The 18,208-nt window shown below is 38.4% G+C and overlaps 2 protein-coding genes across 2 annotated transcripts in view; one reads left to right on the top strand and one right to left on the bottom strand.

The window, feature by feature from the left end:
* LOC133863673 (uncharacterized) overlaps positions 1–10,644 on the top strand; it is a 44,985-nt gene extending 34,341 nt beyond the window's left edge. Inside the window, exons 12-15 of the mRNA XM_062299714.1 lie at positions 148–246; positions 886–1,002; positions 9,423–9,479; positions 10,200–10,644. Of these exons, the coding sequence (XP_062155698.1) occupies positions 148–246; positions 886–1,002; positions 9,423–9,479; positions 10,200–10,256 (330 nt within the window). The 3' untranslated portion in view covers positions 10,257–10,644. The remainder of the gene's footprint in view (positions 1–147; positions 247–885; positions 1,003–9,422; positions 9,480–10,199) is intronic.
* Positions 10,645–11,100: 456 nt separating this feature from the next.
* Positions 11,101–17,971, bottom strand: LOC133863672 (uncharacterized). Its single transcript, XM_062299713.1, has 9 exons — positions 17,652–17,971; positions 15,922–16,464; positions 14,506–15,831; positions 14,089–14,413; positions 13,486–13,744; positions 13,190–13,403; positions 12,492–12,856; positions 12,055–12,186; positions 11,101–11,585 (listed from the first exon to the last, which is right to left on the bottom strand). Exons 1-9 carry the CDS (start codon positions 17,841–17,843, stop codon positions 11,510–11,512), a joined length of 3,432 nt encoding a protein of 1,143 aa, XP_062155697.1. The 5' UTR covers positions 17,844–17,971; the 3' UTR covers positions 11,101–11,509.
* Positions 17,972–18,208: the final 237 nt, after the last annotated feature.

Genomic DNA, 18,208 nt, shown 5'->3' with positions numbered 1-18,208 from the left:
AATTAGTGATTTAATAGTTTTTAAGTCAACAAAATGGTATCCAAGCATGTGATGGTCATTTAATGAACGATATCATGTAACAGCCTGTTAGACAAGCAGATTTGTGATCAATTGCAGCATTCTTTTCTCTCGTCGTTTTTAATGCAGGCCGTTCAATACCTTGTGGCCTCTCGTGAACGTCTGAATTCAGAAAATTCCAATGGTGAGGCTGAAGAAACAACATTGCAGCAGGTGGACCCTGTTCAAGTGAGTTGCTATCTCTCAATAACAGATTCATCATGTCTAAGCTCCCAAATATTAAGGAAAAACAAGTAAATGAAAAAGAAAAAAAAAAAAGAAAAAAAGGAGGATTTTAAGCATTGCTAAAAATGCGACTCCAGAGCTATTTGCCTCTAATATGGGTTTAGGTTTTAACGTTCTGATCGATTTGCTGGTTTGGCAAATGGTTTTAGAGAACTTACAATTCTTGAAGTTTATTGATATTTTCTTGAAACAAACCCTGTATTCCTTCAACAAATGGAAATGACTTCAGTTTTATGTGGATGATCTTTTTGGTTAAAGAAAAAAAAAATGATTTTTGTACCTTTATTTTCAAGAACTTGTAAAGAGTTACTTATCAAAAAAGAACATGTAAAGAGTGAAATCAAATTCTCATCCATTTAGAGCTTCAACAGAAGTTATGTTGATTTTAGAATATTCCTTCCTATACCATTGTCATAATATTTTTTTATTTAAATTTTCCATCTTTTGTTTCTCGCTATCAGATGTCATTTTTGGGTTTAATTGTTTTTCTTACGTAAAATCTGATTTTCAATGGCTTCTTTTTTCTTTCTTTTTTTTTGGTCATTTTCCTTTTTCATTCCTTGTGATGAGATGTAATTTCAGGTTGAATTACTTCTTGGTAAAGCCTATTCAGATTGGGGCCGTATCAGTGATGCTGTATCTGTTTATGATCGCCTCATTTCCAGTCACCCTGATGACTTCCGCGGTTACTTAGCTAAGGTTCCTCTCTCTTTCTCTCTCTAGTTTTGTCATGTACGTACTAGCCAAATGGTTTAGAATTTTTTATTCTTCATTTTTAACTAATTATGGAAATTATTTTTCTGATTAAACCAGTATATTATCATAAATACAAAATGCCAGCTCTGAAATACATATGATAATGAACAAAGTTTTAGCTAAATTTTTAAAAGGTGAACTGATCTGTTTTATGTACTGCTAGACAATTTTTAAAAGGAGAAGAATAAAACTTGGTATTGGTTGGAAACCTTGTCCATGTTTTATCCAACTGCACTTCTGAATGGAATATTTCATGCTGATTGTTAGAAAATTTGGGGTTTTGTTTATTAAGGAGGGGCAAAATTCTACTACAGATTATATGACATTTTGTCATCCACATGTGCTGTATTCTAATGTTAACGATAGTGTCTTATTAGTACTACAAGAATCTACCTATAAATACTCCGAAGAATTCACATTTTTAATTGTTTAACACTGGGAAAAAAAAATCTTTAATTAGCCAAGAAACCCCTAGCCATAAAAGAAAAAAGGCTACTAAATTGAAACCAAGTTTATGACTTTCCACAGCAGGTAAAACATTCATAATTAATATTTTACTTATTATTTTTTGATAGGTAATCAAACAAATTCATTAGAAAAACATGAGGTAACCCTAAGTACACAAAAAGTATACACAAGGAACACCAAAGCAAAAAAAGGAAAGAACCCAAAAAAGAGAAACACCAAGACACCAACAAAAGAAACCCTAAACCCACAAAGAAGCCCTAAACCCGCAAAATAGCCTTGTCTTTACCCCGGCTAGAACCAATGCCTCTAGCATCAAAGTTAATAGAACATTCCAAATTTTTAAGCTCCCTTCTCCCCTTCGGAGTAGAAGCAGAACCCACAACCTCACGATGTTGTTCCTCTTCAAGAATAGTCAACAGATTCAGAAAACTTTTCTCATTACCTCCAAATGAGATCCCTAGAGTGAGAGCGAGCTCCTTCGCACTTGGCACTACCTCGGAGTAGCCGTCATCCCCCCCTCCCCATTCTCTCCATCCCCAATACCATCCATATCACCCCCCCACCCCTTCGAAGATTCACCCACCTCACATACGAAACGAGGGGAACCATCCACCGGCAGGGGGGGCAACGAAAAGCACCCGAGATCTGAGAAGGATGGAGACGGATAATAGAAGACAAACCTGGCAAAAACTGGCCTAAGCGGTAACAAAAAGAGAGCTCCGGTGTCAGACATCGTCGGGAACAAAGGTAGACCAATTGTCTCTTCGCCGAACAAAGCTCAGAAGACCCATTAAAAACAAAACCTGAAGGCAGGCTCAGGTCGAAGGACAGAGGCAAGACATGTGGAGCATTGATCACGGAAATCCACTCACCAGCAAGAAGGCTAACATCCCTCTTCGAGCCCCTCCTGGCCTTAGACCTACGATGATAATACTTCACGAGCTTAGGCAGGTTCTGGGAATCTACGGCAAGGGCTGGAGGGCCAATGAATTGTTGGGTACGATCTTTGGTAATGGTTGAGCCAACATCATCAACACACGCAGCTTGAGACTAGACCTCCGATGAAATCTGGTTTCCAAGGTTAACAGTCTCCGGCCAAAGACCATTTTGTCGGGCCTCTTAAGACACGATCTGCGGAAGCAAGACCACCTTCGACGAAGCTGCCAGGACCAGAACTACATCCCGTGAGGCGAGCCCAATCTTATGAGACTTGGATCGAGACTTGGGTTGGATCTTGGATTTGCACATGGAAGCCCAACGCCACCCACCCTTATGATGCCAAACAAGCTTGGGATTTTGAGAAAGGCCAAGCCCAAAGCCCTTAAAACCTTCCGGAAGATCCCCCAAAGCCTGGTAGATCTCTGCCTTTAGCCTAACCAACTGACTTTTCCACGCCCCAAGGAGAGAAATCATCTTCTCCTTCCTAACTTTTGCGTCTCCATCAGAGCACACAACGTTGCCTCACGTAGTGGACCGCTATTGGGAGTCAGAAGGGTCTTTGCCCAACAAATTACCAACGAAAACCTTCGTCTTGTCAACATCTGCAACTCGATTGTACTTACCCAACGGATCCAGAGTTTGCTTCTCCAGATCGTAGCATTTCACCATTGACTGCACCTCCATCAGAACTAAAGTAGGGTCCTCGCATTGGAAGCAAAAAATCTGCCCTCTGACCCAAATTCCCGTTCGCGGCAAGAAGCTGCATATCTGAAGAGCTTACCACCAAGCTAACCACCTCTGCATACGACGGAGCAACAACAACCCTAAATGACCGTTCCCCATCGAACAAGGGACACCAATCGGTGGACCCATCGTGGAATCGAATAAAGCCTTTACCTTGCTCAGTTCTGTGACGACCCACATCGCTTAGGTATGAATGAGGATGTACTTATATGTATATTTGCACCCTCCTTGAAACAACATGTTTAAAGCCGTGATGGTCATGAACCTATCAGAACTCCGCAATTAAGCATGCTTATGCGAGAGTGGTACCAGGATGGATTACGTCTTGGAAAGTCTAGTTCGGGGGAGCCTAAAACGGAAAACAGTGTCGTTGGGGGTGGGTCGTTACAAGTGGTATTAAAGCCATTGTCCAGCCTGAGATGGGGGGAGAGTTCACAAGCCCGTGAGGGTTGTTGGCGGGGACGCTAGGTCCTAACAGGGGTTGATTATGGCGTCCCACATCGCCTGGATATGGGAATTATGTTATGCTTATATGTATATTCGCGCCCTTCTTAATACAACGCGTTTTAAAGTCGTGATGACAATGAACCTATCAAAACTCTGCTGTCTCTACAGTTAAGCGTGCTTATGCGGGAGTAGTACCGGGATGGGTGATCTTCTGAGAAGTCTAGTTCAGGGGAGCTGAAAGCGGATAATATTGTGTCTTTGACAAATGGTATCAGAGTCATTGCTCAGCCTGAGATGGGAGGAGCGTGCACAAACCCACGAGGGTCGTCAGAGGGCACTCTCTAGGATACCAAGAATGGGGTGATCCCATGAGAGTTGCCAACGGGGATGCTGGGTCCTAAGAGGGGGTGATTGTGGGAGTGGTACCAAGATGGGTTACCTCCTGGAAAGTCTGGTTCAGGGAAGCCAGAAACAAAAAATAGTGTCGCGGGGGGTGGATCGTTACAATTGATATCAAAACTATTGCTCAGCTTGAGATGGGGAGAGTGCACAAGCCCATGATGGTTGCCAGTGGGGACGCTGGGTTCCAAGAGGGGTTGATTTTGGCATCATAGATTGCCTGGGTATGGGAATGAAGATGTGCTTATATGTATATTCTCACACTTCTTGAAACAACGCATTTTAAAGCCGTGATGACCATAAACCTATCAAAACTCCGCAGTTAAGCGTGATTATGCGAGAGTAGTACCAAGATGGGTGACCTCCTGGGAAGTCTGGTTTGGGATTGCCAAAGGTGGATTATATTATGTCGTTGGAGGTGGGTCGTTACAAGTTCAGCGCCTAAGTGACTCCAACTCCACCCTTCATGCCCTCAGGGACCAAAATGAGAAATCTCCAGCCACCCCCAGTGTACACCGCCACGTCCAGAGCTATTTCAACCTCTATGAGCGATAGTTAGTCTCAAACCCTCCCTGAAACTCTTGATGAAGTCCTTAGAACCCGAGAATCGAACCAGCTCCTCCATTGCCGAAAGTAACCACCCAGTACACAACGAACCCAAAAATGCAACATGAGAAAGGCCCTTCCTCCTTTCCTCCAACCGAAGGACTGAGGCCCCTTCCCTCATCGAAAGATCAAACTTTTTAGCCTCCACACCACAGCAACTTAAAAAAGTTATCTCCAGCCATCCACCTTACCCTCTCGGAAGAAAGAGCTCATTGAAAGCTACATCCCAGAGCTCACCCGACGGGCCAAAGCTATAACCTAGCATTACGTGCCTCCACGCGCCACTCCTAGACGGAAAAAACAAATACACCAAAAACAGGAAGGGAAGTTTGAGAGATAGAAGGAAGAGAAGGATGAAGATGGCGATTCTAGTCTCGAAGCTAACAGATTATTCTAAATATTTGAAATAATTGTTACTTCGAATTATTCTAAATATTGATGCTTCTCTCAGATTGCTGTTATTACTATTTAATGCATAATATGAGAGAAATGAGATGCTATGGAAGCATCCAGAAAGGTGTTTCCTGCATTTTGACAATTAATAAGCTTAGAAACAATTGATCTCTTCTTTAAACTCAACACCAATGGAGGTTTTTGATAACCGATGTAGCTTGGGGACTAGGTAGCAAAGACAAATGATCACAAGAATCACAACTCTTTCATAATCCTAGAAAATTCAAGCAATTACAGGAAAATTATAGAACAACTCTCACTAGAGTATCTTATTCTTATTGATAGAAAACTGATAACACAACATAACTAGCGGCGAAGCCCATCATTATTAGGTTTATATAGAGCCTAAAGTTGAAACCATAAAAAATAATAAAAAACAAAAATGAAATAAAACACCCTGCGGCAAATAGAATACCAAAAGACAACTTTCACCTAGTAAATGTTGGAATTATGAAATTTTCGTGAAATACAACTTTGTAGCCCTTTGAATAAGCTTTCCAATGCAACTAAGTTTGTCTCTATTTAATGTCGAAATCACAAGAAATGAATTTATTTCTCTGAGTGGTCGTCTTGTAAATTGATTTGCATCATTCTCTTGAGGTTGGAGAGAATTCGTCCCCGAATTTTGATTGTCCTTGCCTTGACCTTTCGGATGCCTAATCAATCATTTCCATCCCATCCGGTCTCCTTCAATAGCAAAACAAACAAGAAGAAAAATAACTTGGAATCAATCTCAAGATAATTCTGACATTCTTGTTTTTTTTCTTTTTTTTTTTTTTTTTTTTTTTTTTTTTTGATAAGTAAAGTATATTTAAAAAAAAAAAAAAAAAAAAAGCACAAAGGGGCATAACTCAAAGTACACAGGATGTATACATGATACCCCTAAACCAAAGAGAGTGAAGAACACAAATCTAAAAAATCAGACATAGAATGTGATGCAATTAAATAGTAAAAAGAACAAGAAAAAGGATATGGGTTACTTCGAGAGAGGCGTGATCTCCAATGGCTACTTCGAGAGAGCCTTGATCTCCAAAACAACCAAAAAGGTCTAGGTTTTCATAATAATTCAGTATGCTTATTCATTGAGTAGGATTACACTTAAATAGATGACGGCTAGCTCATAAGACATAAACATTAGGTTTAGCCGTCATTACACAATGCAGGAAAATAAACTAAGAAGGAAATAACTAATGGAAAATACATTTCTTATTAAACTAAATACTTAAGGAAATAAAATATGGAGAATTAAACTCCTTATTCCAGCCGGCTTGGGGTTGCTTGGTGGCTACAGTAGTGCCACCTAGCCCTAGGAAAATTTGAACGTATCATCCCTCTCCCCTAACATCTTCCTTGTCCCCAAGGAAGAATTCTGGTTTTGCAAAAATTAGTCCCTGCCCTTCCATTGTTTTCACTACAGCTTCATTGATCAAAGGACCCTGGACCACACCCATAGTAAAGCCATCCCCAACTTGGAGATTTTGGACAGCTTTGAACAAGCTTTTACTGATTTCTTGTAAATAACTTCTTGTACACGAACTCTATTTGCACAAACGCATGTCTGTCCAGTGTTACAGAACTTCGCTGCAAGAGTCCCTTTTACTCTCTTCTTTACCTCTCTCGCACCACAGTGAACACGAGTGACTTCTAGAGGCATGGAGGCGCGGCGTGAGTTGATGACGGCGCGTTTGGAAGGTTGGGTCTGGTGCCTTCTAAATTTACGGCTGAGGTGGGCTGACTTGCGGCCGATCGACGGTAGTTTGGTGGAATGCTGGTGTGGATGGATTTTTGTTACTTCAACCGCTCTTTTCTTCCTCTTTTTTGTGATGGTGGCAGCCGGTGGGGTAGGTGTTAGGGGTGGGGCTTGGCTTGCCGGGGAGGTGCGTGGTGGAGAAAAGCTTTTAATTCTTTTCCTTATCTCCTCCATCCGTTTGCTCGCTTCTTCTTTGTATGCGAGGAATTCTGACCGCATCTTGTCTAGCCTCGCTCGTTCCTCTTCATTCCAGAATGGAATGGTGATGATGTGGATCAGAGATTGTTTTAGAAAACAATCAACCTTTGCTCTGATACCACTTGATGCAATTAAAATAGTAAAAAGAACAAGAAAAGGGATATGGGCTACTTCGAGAGAGCCGTGATCTCCAATGGCTACTTTGAGAGAGCCTTGATCTCCAAAACAACCAAAAAGGTCTAGGTTTTCATAATAATTCAGCATGCTTATTCATTGAGTAGGATTACACTTAAATAGATGACGGCTAGCTCATAAGACATAACCATTAGGTTTAGCCGTCATAATACAATGCAGGAAAATAAACTAAGAAGGAAATAACTAATAGAAAATACATTCCTTATTAAACTAAATACTTAAGGAAATAAAATATGGAGAATTAAACTCCTTATTCCAGCCGGCTTGGGGTTTCTTGGTGGCTACGGTAGTGCCACCTAGCCCTAGGAAAATTTGAACGTATCAGAATGTAGCGTCACTCTCCACATAAACAAGGTTTATATCACTAACTTCTTCAAATTAAGCGAACCAGTTTCACAATCTTTAAAACTACGTGCATTCCGTTCCTTCCAGAGACACCGCATTCAACACAACGGAGCCATTATCCAAATTGGCGCCATCACCCGGTTGCCCTTTTGTCCTCTCCAACTCCCCAACATCTCCATAGCCGATCGAGGCATATAGATAATGGTGGAGACCCACCCAGTAATGTTGATGATCCTGAGAGCAAGGGTGTCTAAGGGCCAAAAGGATTCCCTCCAAACAACCCAGAGCATAAATACAGCTAAGAAAAATGTGCTTAAGGGAGTCTTCAGCATTTTTACAAAGAGAGCACAAGATATCAGCAGAGGGGGAAGAGATATGAGAAGACATATGTATCTTTTAGGGATGTAAAGTGAGACCTTAACAGTAGTAGATTAATTGAGAGGTGAGTGACGTCACAAGAAATTTTATTTTGGATCTCTTTTTTGATGTCTTACATCCAACTAAAAATGGAGGGAAATTCATGCTCCGTTTGTTTCGACGTAAAATGGTTTCCGTCGTAAAAAATGAAGTCATTTTTTAGTAAAATGTTTTTCGCTGAAATACATTTTACGGTGTTTGGCGCGTATAGAAAATCACATATTTTTTATATTTTCATTCAATCATATTAACTTATAAAAATCAATTCTTATTCACAACATAGAAATATATAATATAAAATGGGTGTGCCGGATTCCAGTGAAGGTGGTTGGAATCTAGGTATTTGTAGCGGAATCCGGCCAGAACGGTTGGAATCTGGCATGGAACGGTTGGATCCCGACCAATAGGCTGAAATTCGGCCGTTCTGGCCAGATCCCAGCCAGCTGGCCGGAATTTGACCGTTTAAAAGAGGGTCGAATACGTCTGCTGTTTGGGAAAATTGATTTACGCTTTAAAGTGTAAATCATTTTCTGAAATTTACTAAGCATTTTTTGTCAAACGGATATCATTATCCGGTTGACTATTATTTTTACCTCCACCAAATACTAGAAAATGCTGACATCATTTTTCAGAAACCATTTTACATTGAAAGAAACAGAGCATAAAGATTTTTAAATGACGAGAGCTGGTCCCCTTCTGGGTGGTGATCCTTGCTAGTAAACTCAGATGATCTCTTAACCATCTTAGGCAACTAAAAATTGCATTTTAGTTTGTGCTTATGCTCTAAAGGTATTTGGCCTTTTTCTGGAAGAACCATTTAGGATGTCCGCTCAGTGGCCTGTTAAGGAAAGTTACGAGTCATATTAGAAAGGACATATTAGTTAATGCTTAAGGACAATAAAGCAGATATGTCTTCCGTACATAGATGAAAGGTTTTTGCCTCTGTAGCCTTCTGTGAATTGAAATTCCATGATTGTTAAGACTTGAGTAAGATATTATGTGTTCAATTTTCTTTTCATACAAACTTAGGCAAAATTTGAGGTGACAGGCGTACTTGAAATCCCGCGGTTATAATGTCGCTTTTTTGGGCTGTTTTGGTGAGTCACCCAGGCATATAATAAAATAATAACCAGAATCATAGGGATGCAAGGAACTTGATAGTCTTACTCTTCTAAACAACAGCATACAATCATGTCACTTTTTTGTGCTACTTGTGTTCCTACATTGTAACTCATTAAAAAAAAAAAAAAAAAAGTGTTGATTTTTCTTCACCATGCTTCCTTGTTCTGTTTGGTTAGTGATTCTGTCATTCTGCTGGTTGATGCATATCCTTCTGCGCTTTACATAATTTTGAAATGAATAGAACTTACACCTAAATTTTATTTCTCTGATGCATCTGCAGGGCATCATTTTGAAAGAAAATGGTAAAGTTGGAGATGCAGAGAGAATGTTTATACAAGTGAGTACATCAATTTTTATTAGCAAATGTGTGCATAGTATAATGCATGAAGGCATACAAAATTCACGTGCAGACAAAAAACCTACATATATATTCACACACACACACACACACACACACACGTATGAATGTAGTGATATATTATTGGGTATATTTATGTATCTATATATTGGTGCATGTGTATATATGTGTATGGATATGTATGCTTTTCTGGCCATTATTCTTCCTCGATCACTCATATAATACCAGCAAGCCTTAATAGGCACTATGGTACACAGCGGTCCCAATCATTGCAGATAGATGCTCACCATTCATGCAGCTCAACATATTACATTGACTATTAAGCTCTTTTGATACAAGAGAATTTCCATGGAGACAATTGGTATGTCTAAGTATCTAATAGTAAAAAATTTGATGTAGTTATATACAGCTTACACTGACATCAAATGAGTGCACGTACACTAACATTTGCTGCTCCAGTTAATTATAGTTTAAAACTAACTGGGATAACCGTACCCAGAATGGAATGCCTGACACTTTTGACTCTTCGTTAATACTGAGGTTGATTGGATTGAAGTTGGATTTTTAAAATTTGAGTCTGCTCACCTTGTTTCCCATCCTTAAATGTATAATTACAATGATTACCATGCTTGTGTAGAACCTTGGCACATATGCACGCACGTAAGATATAAGATAGTGTGCATCTAATGTTATGTGCAGGCACGGTTCTTTGCACCAGAGAAAGCTAAGGCACTCGTAGATCGTTACTCAAGATAGTAACTGCTTTTTGGTGTTGCCTGCATGCCTGGTTCAGTTATTGGGAAAATTTTTATCTCAGGAGCATAAGCATGTTATGACATTTTGACTATTGGATTATGGATACATAGGGCTCCGGAATTCTTTGAAGTTAGTTTTGTTCAATTTCTAGATTGTTTGGGCTTGTACAGAATTGGCTGATAACAATAAGGCCGGATCCGATGTTGCCCATTTTCTATGTTATATGGTGAACAAAATTCAGTAAAATTCATATTCTTTGCTAGTCAAAGTTGAATAGGATCGAATAACTAAAAGATGAATAGGATGGTAGGACAGGGTTTTTATCTTTTACTTTTTTCTTGTACCAACCATTTATTATTAAAGAGGTTCAAAGCTAGTCTTCCTACAACTTTGTTTCTCATGTACCACATGTTATGATTGCATAATGGCCTATAAAGAATCAATTTCGAAAAAAAATAGAGGTTGTTCTGGATTTATGCTTAAGAAAAATCATATTTAATCCCTAGGTTTTTCATCTTATTTGCATTTAATCCTTGTCTAGGTATTAAATAGGTCTCTCTGTTACTTTACTGTCAAAGTCAACAGTTTGCTATCTGCCACGTCTGTCTCATATGACACGTCAGTTTCTTTGTCAACTCACCCAACATCAATGATAGATCATCAAGTGCCAAGTCATCCATTAAAAGAAAAAAAACAAAAAACAAAGTATCCAACTCGAGAAACAAAAACTATCTTGATCATCCCAGTCTTTTAGCTTTGTAACATTAGGATCATCATGGGTGAAATGAAGATGATTTATTTCGTGGTCAAGATTTTGTTTTGTTACATTGAATGGAAAAAAGCAATCAAAATCAGGTAATCTTTTATTTACAAATGTGTATTAAGTATCAACAATACAAATTTCAGCCATCCCCAGATGTTATTATTGGAGATCGGATTTAGGACTAGTTTCTTTCTTGCGGATTCTGCACTCTCTCTGTCTTTCGTAAAGCATCAATATTAAGTAGACACTAACAAAAAGATTTAAATCGACCACCACTGACAATCACAAACTTTACTTTTTCTTTTTTTCTTTTTTCTATTTGGTGCTTAACCCTGAGGCATTCGACCAAAAGAGACCCACAAAGGATAAACATTTTTGATTCATATTCCCATCGAATAACTGAGGTGACTCAATTTAGGGTAAAAACTGAAGAGGGCTTCAAAATTGCATGCCCAAATTATATTCCCAGGAAGAAGAAGGTAACTGCACCTCATTCGAAACCGGGCATCTTTCTTCGCCAAGTATGTGTAATAACGCTTCCCTTGGTTGTGGACTTCAAATTGTTTCTGAAAATCATTCAGTTCCAAAACAATCATGTATTGTACTACTCATTGATCAATTTCTCATTATGCAGCATTGAAGAAAAACTAACAGCATATATATATAATTTCGATTAGTTTCTGCACTGCACTGCACTTTTAGGTTCCATTTGTTTCAGCTTAAAATAGTTTTCCTATTTTTCAGCATTTGGTATGACCGAGAATAATTTCGGCTTGACCAAAAAATCTTTAGTTTCGAAAAATGGTGTCCGTTTTAAAATTTTGTAATCCATTTTCTGAATTTGAGCTGCTTCTTGTCAAACCGCCAGACCCACCCTGGAGGTTGTTGGAAGTTGCCGACCGTTTTTTGCCATCACTCATTTTTCGTATAAGCCAAATGTCAAAAAATACTTTGCATTGAAACAAACGGAGCTTCAAATTTATTTATTTATTATTTTTTTAAAGACTTTGTTGGGAATTTGAACTTGTTACTCACCCAGAAGTTGTAGATGTTTTTGAGTCACCGCTTAGACTGAGTGAAGCTAACTCTTCAGACAATGACCGGACACCATCAACTTTCGAACAACTACTCGAGTGGATTGGCCAACTCATTGGAACAACTAAACTCCTGTATCAAATAAAATCATTAATTAGGTATATGCATTAAAGAAATCTTGGTGGTTGATCCTTTCTTTTTTTTTCTTTTTTTTTCTTTTTTTTTTTTTTTAAATATATATATATATATATTTTTGAAGAAATAAGTCCATAAAAAATATGACTTTCTTCGACAGAGTCTGAGTTAGGGAAATTCTTTTTGCAATCTAGTCTACAAAACTAAAGTGATTTTCATATAGCTTAAAAAGTGAGATATTTCTCAAAATTTAATAGCAGTTAATTAGAAATGAGAGAATGAATAGAGGTAAATATGCATACCCATCGAAACATTTGTGTTTGCAGCGATTCATCTTGGCCTCTGTATATCTCCCAAACAAGATATCAAGAAGATTTGCTAATTTTGGCATTTGAGATAATGACACAATGCCCCACATCTTCAAAATCTGAATATAGTTGGAATTTTGCTTGAGAATGTCTACATTCCAAACAAGAATCAGCGACCCACTCAACTTGTACTGCTCTAATAATTGGGAAGAAGTTCCGTCATGTGCAAAGAGCTTTTTCTTCCTCTCTGGCCGACGCCAACCATTTGCAAGATTTGTCAATAAAGAAACTAATTCCTTACAAAGTACAGGGTTTTTAACTCGTGACAGAGATCCCAAAAAATCATCGCTGAAGAAGACCTGCATTGAAAACCAATCCGTCCATACGCGAACATCAGCCTAGTGTAAGGAATGTGTAATATGTAGCATTACTATGTCTAAGATTTTAAAGAGGCATAGAAAACAAGTTGTGTTCTTAAAAATGTTGGGAAGATCGACATCTTGAGAGTCTTTTCATAATATATAGCATATCAAGACAGTGCTCAACCCAGAAACTTCTAGTGTATGAGTTTGGATCCAACTATGGTATATTAATTAAGCCCTCAATATCTTTCTAACGTGGGCCTCAACCGTTTTGCACTCAAAAACCTGTATATTCAACAACAAAAAAGAAATTTTTTTTACCATGCGTACCTTCCATCTTGTCTTTCTGAAAAGAAAAGAATCGTTGTTAAGTAAAATGTCAATGTGATCATGTTCCATGGCTCCTGTCATAGCCTTAGCCAAGCTCTCATCTTCATAGGCATCGAAGAAACAGCCCCGTTTCTTGGCATCAATGACTATATCCATCCAAACAGAGCCACTCTCATCGAGAGTCGCTCCATTACCCACTATCCAAAGGCAATGCCTGCATGCATAGAGAAAGCTGAGCCTATCAATTGCGAAAACCACCAAATTGCCTCAAAAAAATATGTTTGATTATGTGTTACCTTGCACGGGTTATTGCCACATTTGCTCTTTGGCGATTGGATAGAAAACCCACTTCTCCGTTTTTGTTACATCTGACAGTAGAGATGACTATCACATCCTCCTCACCCCCCTGGAACCCATCAACAGAGCGAACACTGACGGAGAAGTTGCCATTACAATCTGTATTGTACTTTTTGAGCTTCTCACCAATTACGTTTACTTGAGCATTGTATGGTGAGATGATGCCCACTCTAACCTTTGCATTTGTGCGAACTGATTCTTTAGCAACAAAAAAATGGAAGAGAGTCATGAATACTGAATAGGGCAGTTTATTTTTGACACGACTTACAATCCGACCCAAAATTAGCAGGTTAGAGTTGAGGACTTCTATAGTTTTATTCCTATGGTTCTATATGACCTGAACCTAACAAGCGATATAAAGGCTGTCAATTTTTTGATACGACCTACGAACTTGATACAAAATTAACGGATTTAAGTTCAGGAATCTGACTCATTTAATTAAATAGGCCAGGTAAGGGTTTACCCTTATAATCTTATACCCTTGTCTCAACGCAATCCAAACCCGACACCGGAACACGAATTGAAGATAAAAATAGACATACCTTTGAAAAGGCATGCAACTATCTGAGACACCACAGCAGCCTCAGCCATGTTTTTCAGACTATGGCTATCATCGAATTCCTCTTTTCCATGTGCTACATTGATGAAAGAGTAGGAGCCGTACATCTTACCCTGAATAAAACGCCTCTCGTAAATTCTTTCTTTGACATTGTGGCCATCCAAAATCTTGTTATGATAGAACTCCCGATTTGGAAACAAGCTTATGGATGGATGCATCCTATGCTGGACATTGAGAAGGTCTTTCCAGTGTCCTATCAATGCCAACCTCTGGAACAAACTTCTTCCAAATTTAGCTGCCTCGGAAACCTAATAATAATAGCAATTTCTAAATGGTTTTACGTAGACAAAGGAAGACTAAACAGAGAATATTCATAGTCATAATAATAAAAACTCTAAACCTTGCTTTTAACCATAGCAGGGAGTTGCCGCTCATCCCCAATGAGAATAGCATGACGGAGACCAGGAAGTTGTAAGGGAATGGTTGATTCACATTCCTTTAGCTGAGCCGCTTCATCTATAACCAGCATCTCCAGAGGAGTCATTTTTTCTGTATGCAATTTAGCAGAGCTTGATACAGTGCAGAAAATCAGACAGGCTTTTTCCAGGCAGAATTTTTTTATCGCAAACCTATTACTAGACTTTGGAAGACGAGGGAATTTTTTAGGAAGTGATCTGAGTATGCAAACACACTCTTTTCTCACAATACTTAGCTTCTCTAAGTGTCCATGTCTGCTTCTTCCTAATTTTTTACTCAAGACTATCTCCAGTCCTTTGTCAATAGCACTAACAGTATGCAACAAAGTTCCAAAAGATTTGAGCAAGTCAAGAGCTTTTCTCATCTTCTTTACCACTTCTAATGAAATACAAGAAGTAGGTAAATGGGTACTCAAATTTACAAGATAATCCTTCAGACTCACTTCAATAGAATTGAATCTCCTCTGCACAAACTCCTCAAGCGTCAGAGGATTATCACATTTTTTTTCCTTCTCTTGGGAAGAACCATCCCCACTTTCCTTTTCCTCATGCTTTGGTATCTTTTCCTTCCGTTTTTTCTTGCTTTTGTTTTCATTTAAGGCTTTAACAATAACTTTCTTCAACATTTTTTTGCTCTTCTTGTCTATCGAGGATTGATCATCAATCATCTCCTTTCCTTGATTCCTATTTATCCCATCATCGTCTCTGTTTTTCAAGTATAAGCTGTATTGCCCTTGAGGGTCATTGAGGAAACAAATCATTGATTGTAAAGTATTTACCCAACCAGAAGGTGAGGCCAAGCAATTTCTTAGAGCATCAACTCGGTTGTCAAGGAACACGTCGAGAAGGCCATGATGATTACTAATATTCATTCTCTGCCCATTTCCCCACAAAACAATATCTCCAAGCGCACAACTATCATCATATTCAACTGACTCTGCAACATTCTTTAGAAGCCTCTGTGTCACTTCCAAGACTGCAGTATTGGTCGGGGCACATGTAAGCGTTCTGCAATTCATTTTAAGAAGAGAGAATAACAACATACCGACCGTCTTGGTTTTCCCGGTCCCTGGAGGACCCCATATTAGTTTGACAGTACTCTGTTTGCTGGACTCCCTATTAACCAAACAGCTAACAACTGCTGCTTTTTGGGAGTCATTTAATTCAGAAGAGAGGATCCTAGCCCTCGCATCTGCAAAGGCAGTGCTGCAATTTTCTTCAGAAAGGCAGATAGAGCGATTTTCAGCATCCTGCAAAAGATAAAACAAAAAGGGGAATTATTGCCAAATATATCAAAATTCAACACGAGTAAAGTAAGCAATAATGATCAAAACTCTTACAGCAGATTTAGGGTGCAGCACTTGTTGAATGATGTTCAAGTTCGCTCCTTCCAGCTCAGAGTTCTTCAGTGCTCTCCAAATACGGATATTGGTGGTCATGTTCATCAAACAAACGGCATAAAGAGTTTCTCTCTTCTTGCTCTTTGGTTCTTCAAAAGAGATGGGCCTTGAGGATAATATTGAGAGTATAACAGAACCCATATATTCTCTTGTGCTTTGGACAAAAGCAAGAAGATAGGGTCTATCTAATTCGTTAATGCATGTTGGTCGTCTTACATCTGTTAACGCAATGAGGTCTCCAACCATAGGCTGATATGGCCCAATTTTAGTCCTAAATTCTCTCTCCAGTGTAACAAAGTATAAAAGGTCTTCAGGATCTTTATGTTGTTTTGATTTTCGTACAGAAACTATTCTACGAACAGGCGCGCGAGACAGCATTGACATGCTTGACAACATGTCAGCATGTGTTTCCTCGAGAAGTGGAATATAGAATGAATTCATGTATTCTCTGGGCGATGAGAATGTCAGTGGGATCTTTTTCACCTGTTACCGAATGATTTCAGGGCTAAGATTTCAATTTTCAAGGGGAGAAAGATAGGTTCATGCACTTGTGATCAACATGATCAAAATATAATTGCAAGGGTATATCTCTATCTGGAAATGGGAACATAAAGAAAATAAGGAAAAATAAAAGAATGAAGTAAAATCCCTTCACCATATTGCAAGCCAGCCTTGTCCTCTTTAATTTCGCTAAAACTTTCGAAAAGCACTAAATTAGATTCAGGATTTGATTCATTGACAGATATCAAACTTATCAATCTGCATAGACTCAAGCTTAATTAAGGATTGCAAACACCTCCTGTGAACCACGGTTTCATGTTATTCCATTTTTTTTTTTAAAAAAAAAAAAAAAAAAAAAAATAGTAAGATCCCGGTTAGGGAAATGACCACATTTAACATATATGTATATAGACGTAAGAAAAGTTGAACCCAGGCCCAAGTATGCCTTTAAATTTAATTATACCATTAAAATCTTTTCTGTGGTGCTTAACCATTCATGTTGTCATGCTAGCAATTAAGCAAAGAGAGGACGAACAATACCATGCATTTAATTAGTACAAAAAAAATAAAAATAAAAAATAAAAATTAGCCCAATATGATGGCCGGCGTTTACGTATCTAAAATGCATGTATAGTTGTATAAATGTTCTCAACTCTCTTAGCATGCAAGTAATAACTATCAGATGGAGGCTTTTTTTTGGGTAAGTAACTATCAGATGGAGGCTGACAGGCTCTTCTTTCTTTCCTTAAAAAAATAAAATAAAAATAATAATAATATTGCCAAATCAATCTTCGTCATAAATTCAGGTTAGTGTGAAGAACTGTAATGTACATTGCCAAAATCACATTATACGTTTGTCTTTATCTGCATGCCCTTAAATTCAATTCATACAACTTCTTCAGTCCTAGCAATAAAATTATATGACTAATATCGAAACCTTAAATCTGTCAACTTTACTTTCTATTTGTACATAAAACGAAAAATATCAAAGAAATCGATCAATAATAACCCATTGGCCTACATTTATCACACGCCTTGGCATTATTGGCTGAAAAAACAAATGGTCATGAATTAATATTCCCCTAGTTGCCAAAAAGTAAATGATTCATATCATAATCTCCATGTGTTCTTGCAATGAGGAGGGTGAGAGAGTTGAATGGTTGACAAACCTGGGATTTGAAATGATTCTCATTGAGAACATCCTTGATAGACCAAGAGAACACCAAATCTATGAGGCTTCTGCCAGGAATTTCTTTCTTCTTCACCGTAGTCTTCTCCATCGTTTCAGCTTCTGTAAATTTGTCAGTCAATTCCCAAACTCCCAGACGCTGTCTAAAATAGAGAATATGATCGCTTAGCATCAAAGGAAGCAGTTAGGAAGATGCTACCAAATAGTAACGTCCGTACATGCCTGTGATGAGGGAAAGAAAAAGTGACATTCCCATTATGCTTTTTTGCTTTGCATCATCAACCGAAGTCATCAAAAGCAAAAAAAAAATTCTAAAAAACAAATATTTTATGTTCAATCAGGGAAAAAAAGATGTGGAAGAAGACATTGACTTCCAGTCAAATGAAAGACTTTGTTGGAGAGTGACTCATGCCTGTATATGTATATGGGACTGACTGCATCTACCTTTACTTCTTGCATTTCTTCCTTTAATAACGGTATCTATTTTGTCGCGCGACATGTTACAAATCTTTTTTTTTCTTTATTATTATTATTATT

The sequence above is a fragment of the Alnus glutinosa genome, chromosome 3, assembly GCF_958979055.1.
Source record: "Alnus glutinosa chromosome 3, dhAlnGlut1.1, whole genome shotgun sequence".
In the NCBI taxonomy this organism is placed as follows: Eukaryota; Viridiplantae; Streptophyta; class Magnoliopsida; order Fagales; family Betulaceae; genus Alnus; species Alnus glutinosa.
Note: the sequence above shows the minus strand (reverse complement) of the source record. Positions and strands in the feature narration are given on the sequence as shown.

Excerpts from the sequence above, each read along its gene's own strand:
- LOC133863672 (XM_062299713.1), bottom strand. The coding sequence starts at position 17,843 with ATGCTAAGCGATCATATTCTCTATTTTAGACAGCGTCTGGGAGTTTGG. Across the intron at positions 13,745-14,088 it reads AGTTGCATGCCTTTTCAAAG|AATCAGTTCGCACAAATGCA; the intron begins GTATGTCTATTT and ends TTGTTGCTAAAG. Across the intron at positions 11,586-12,054 it reads AAAACATCTACAACTTCTGG|AAACAATTTGAAGTCCACAA; the intron begins GTGAGTAACAAG and ends AATGATTTTCAG.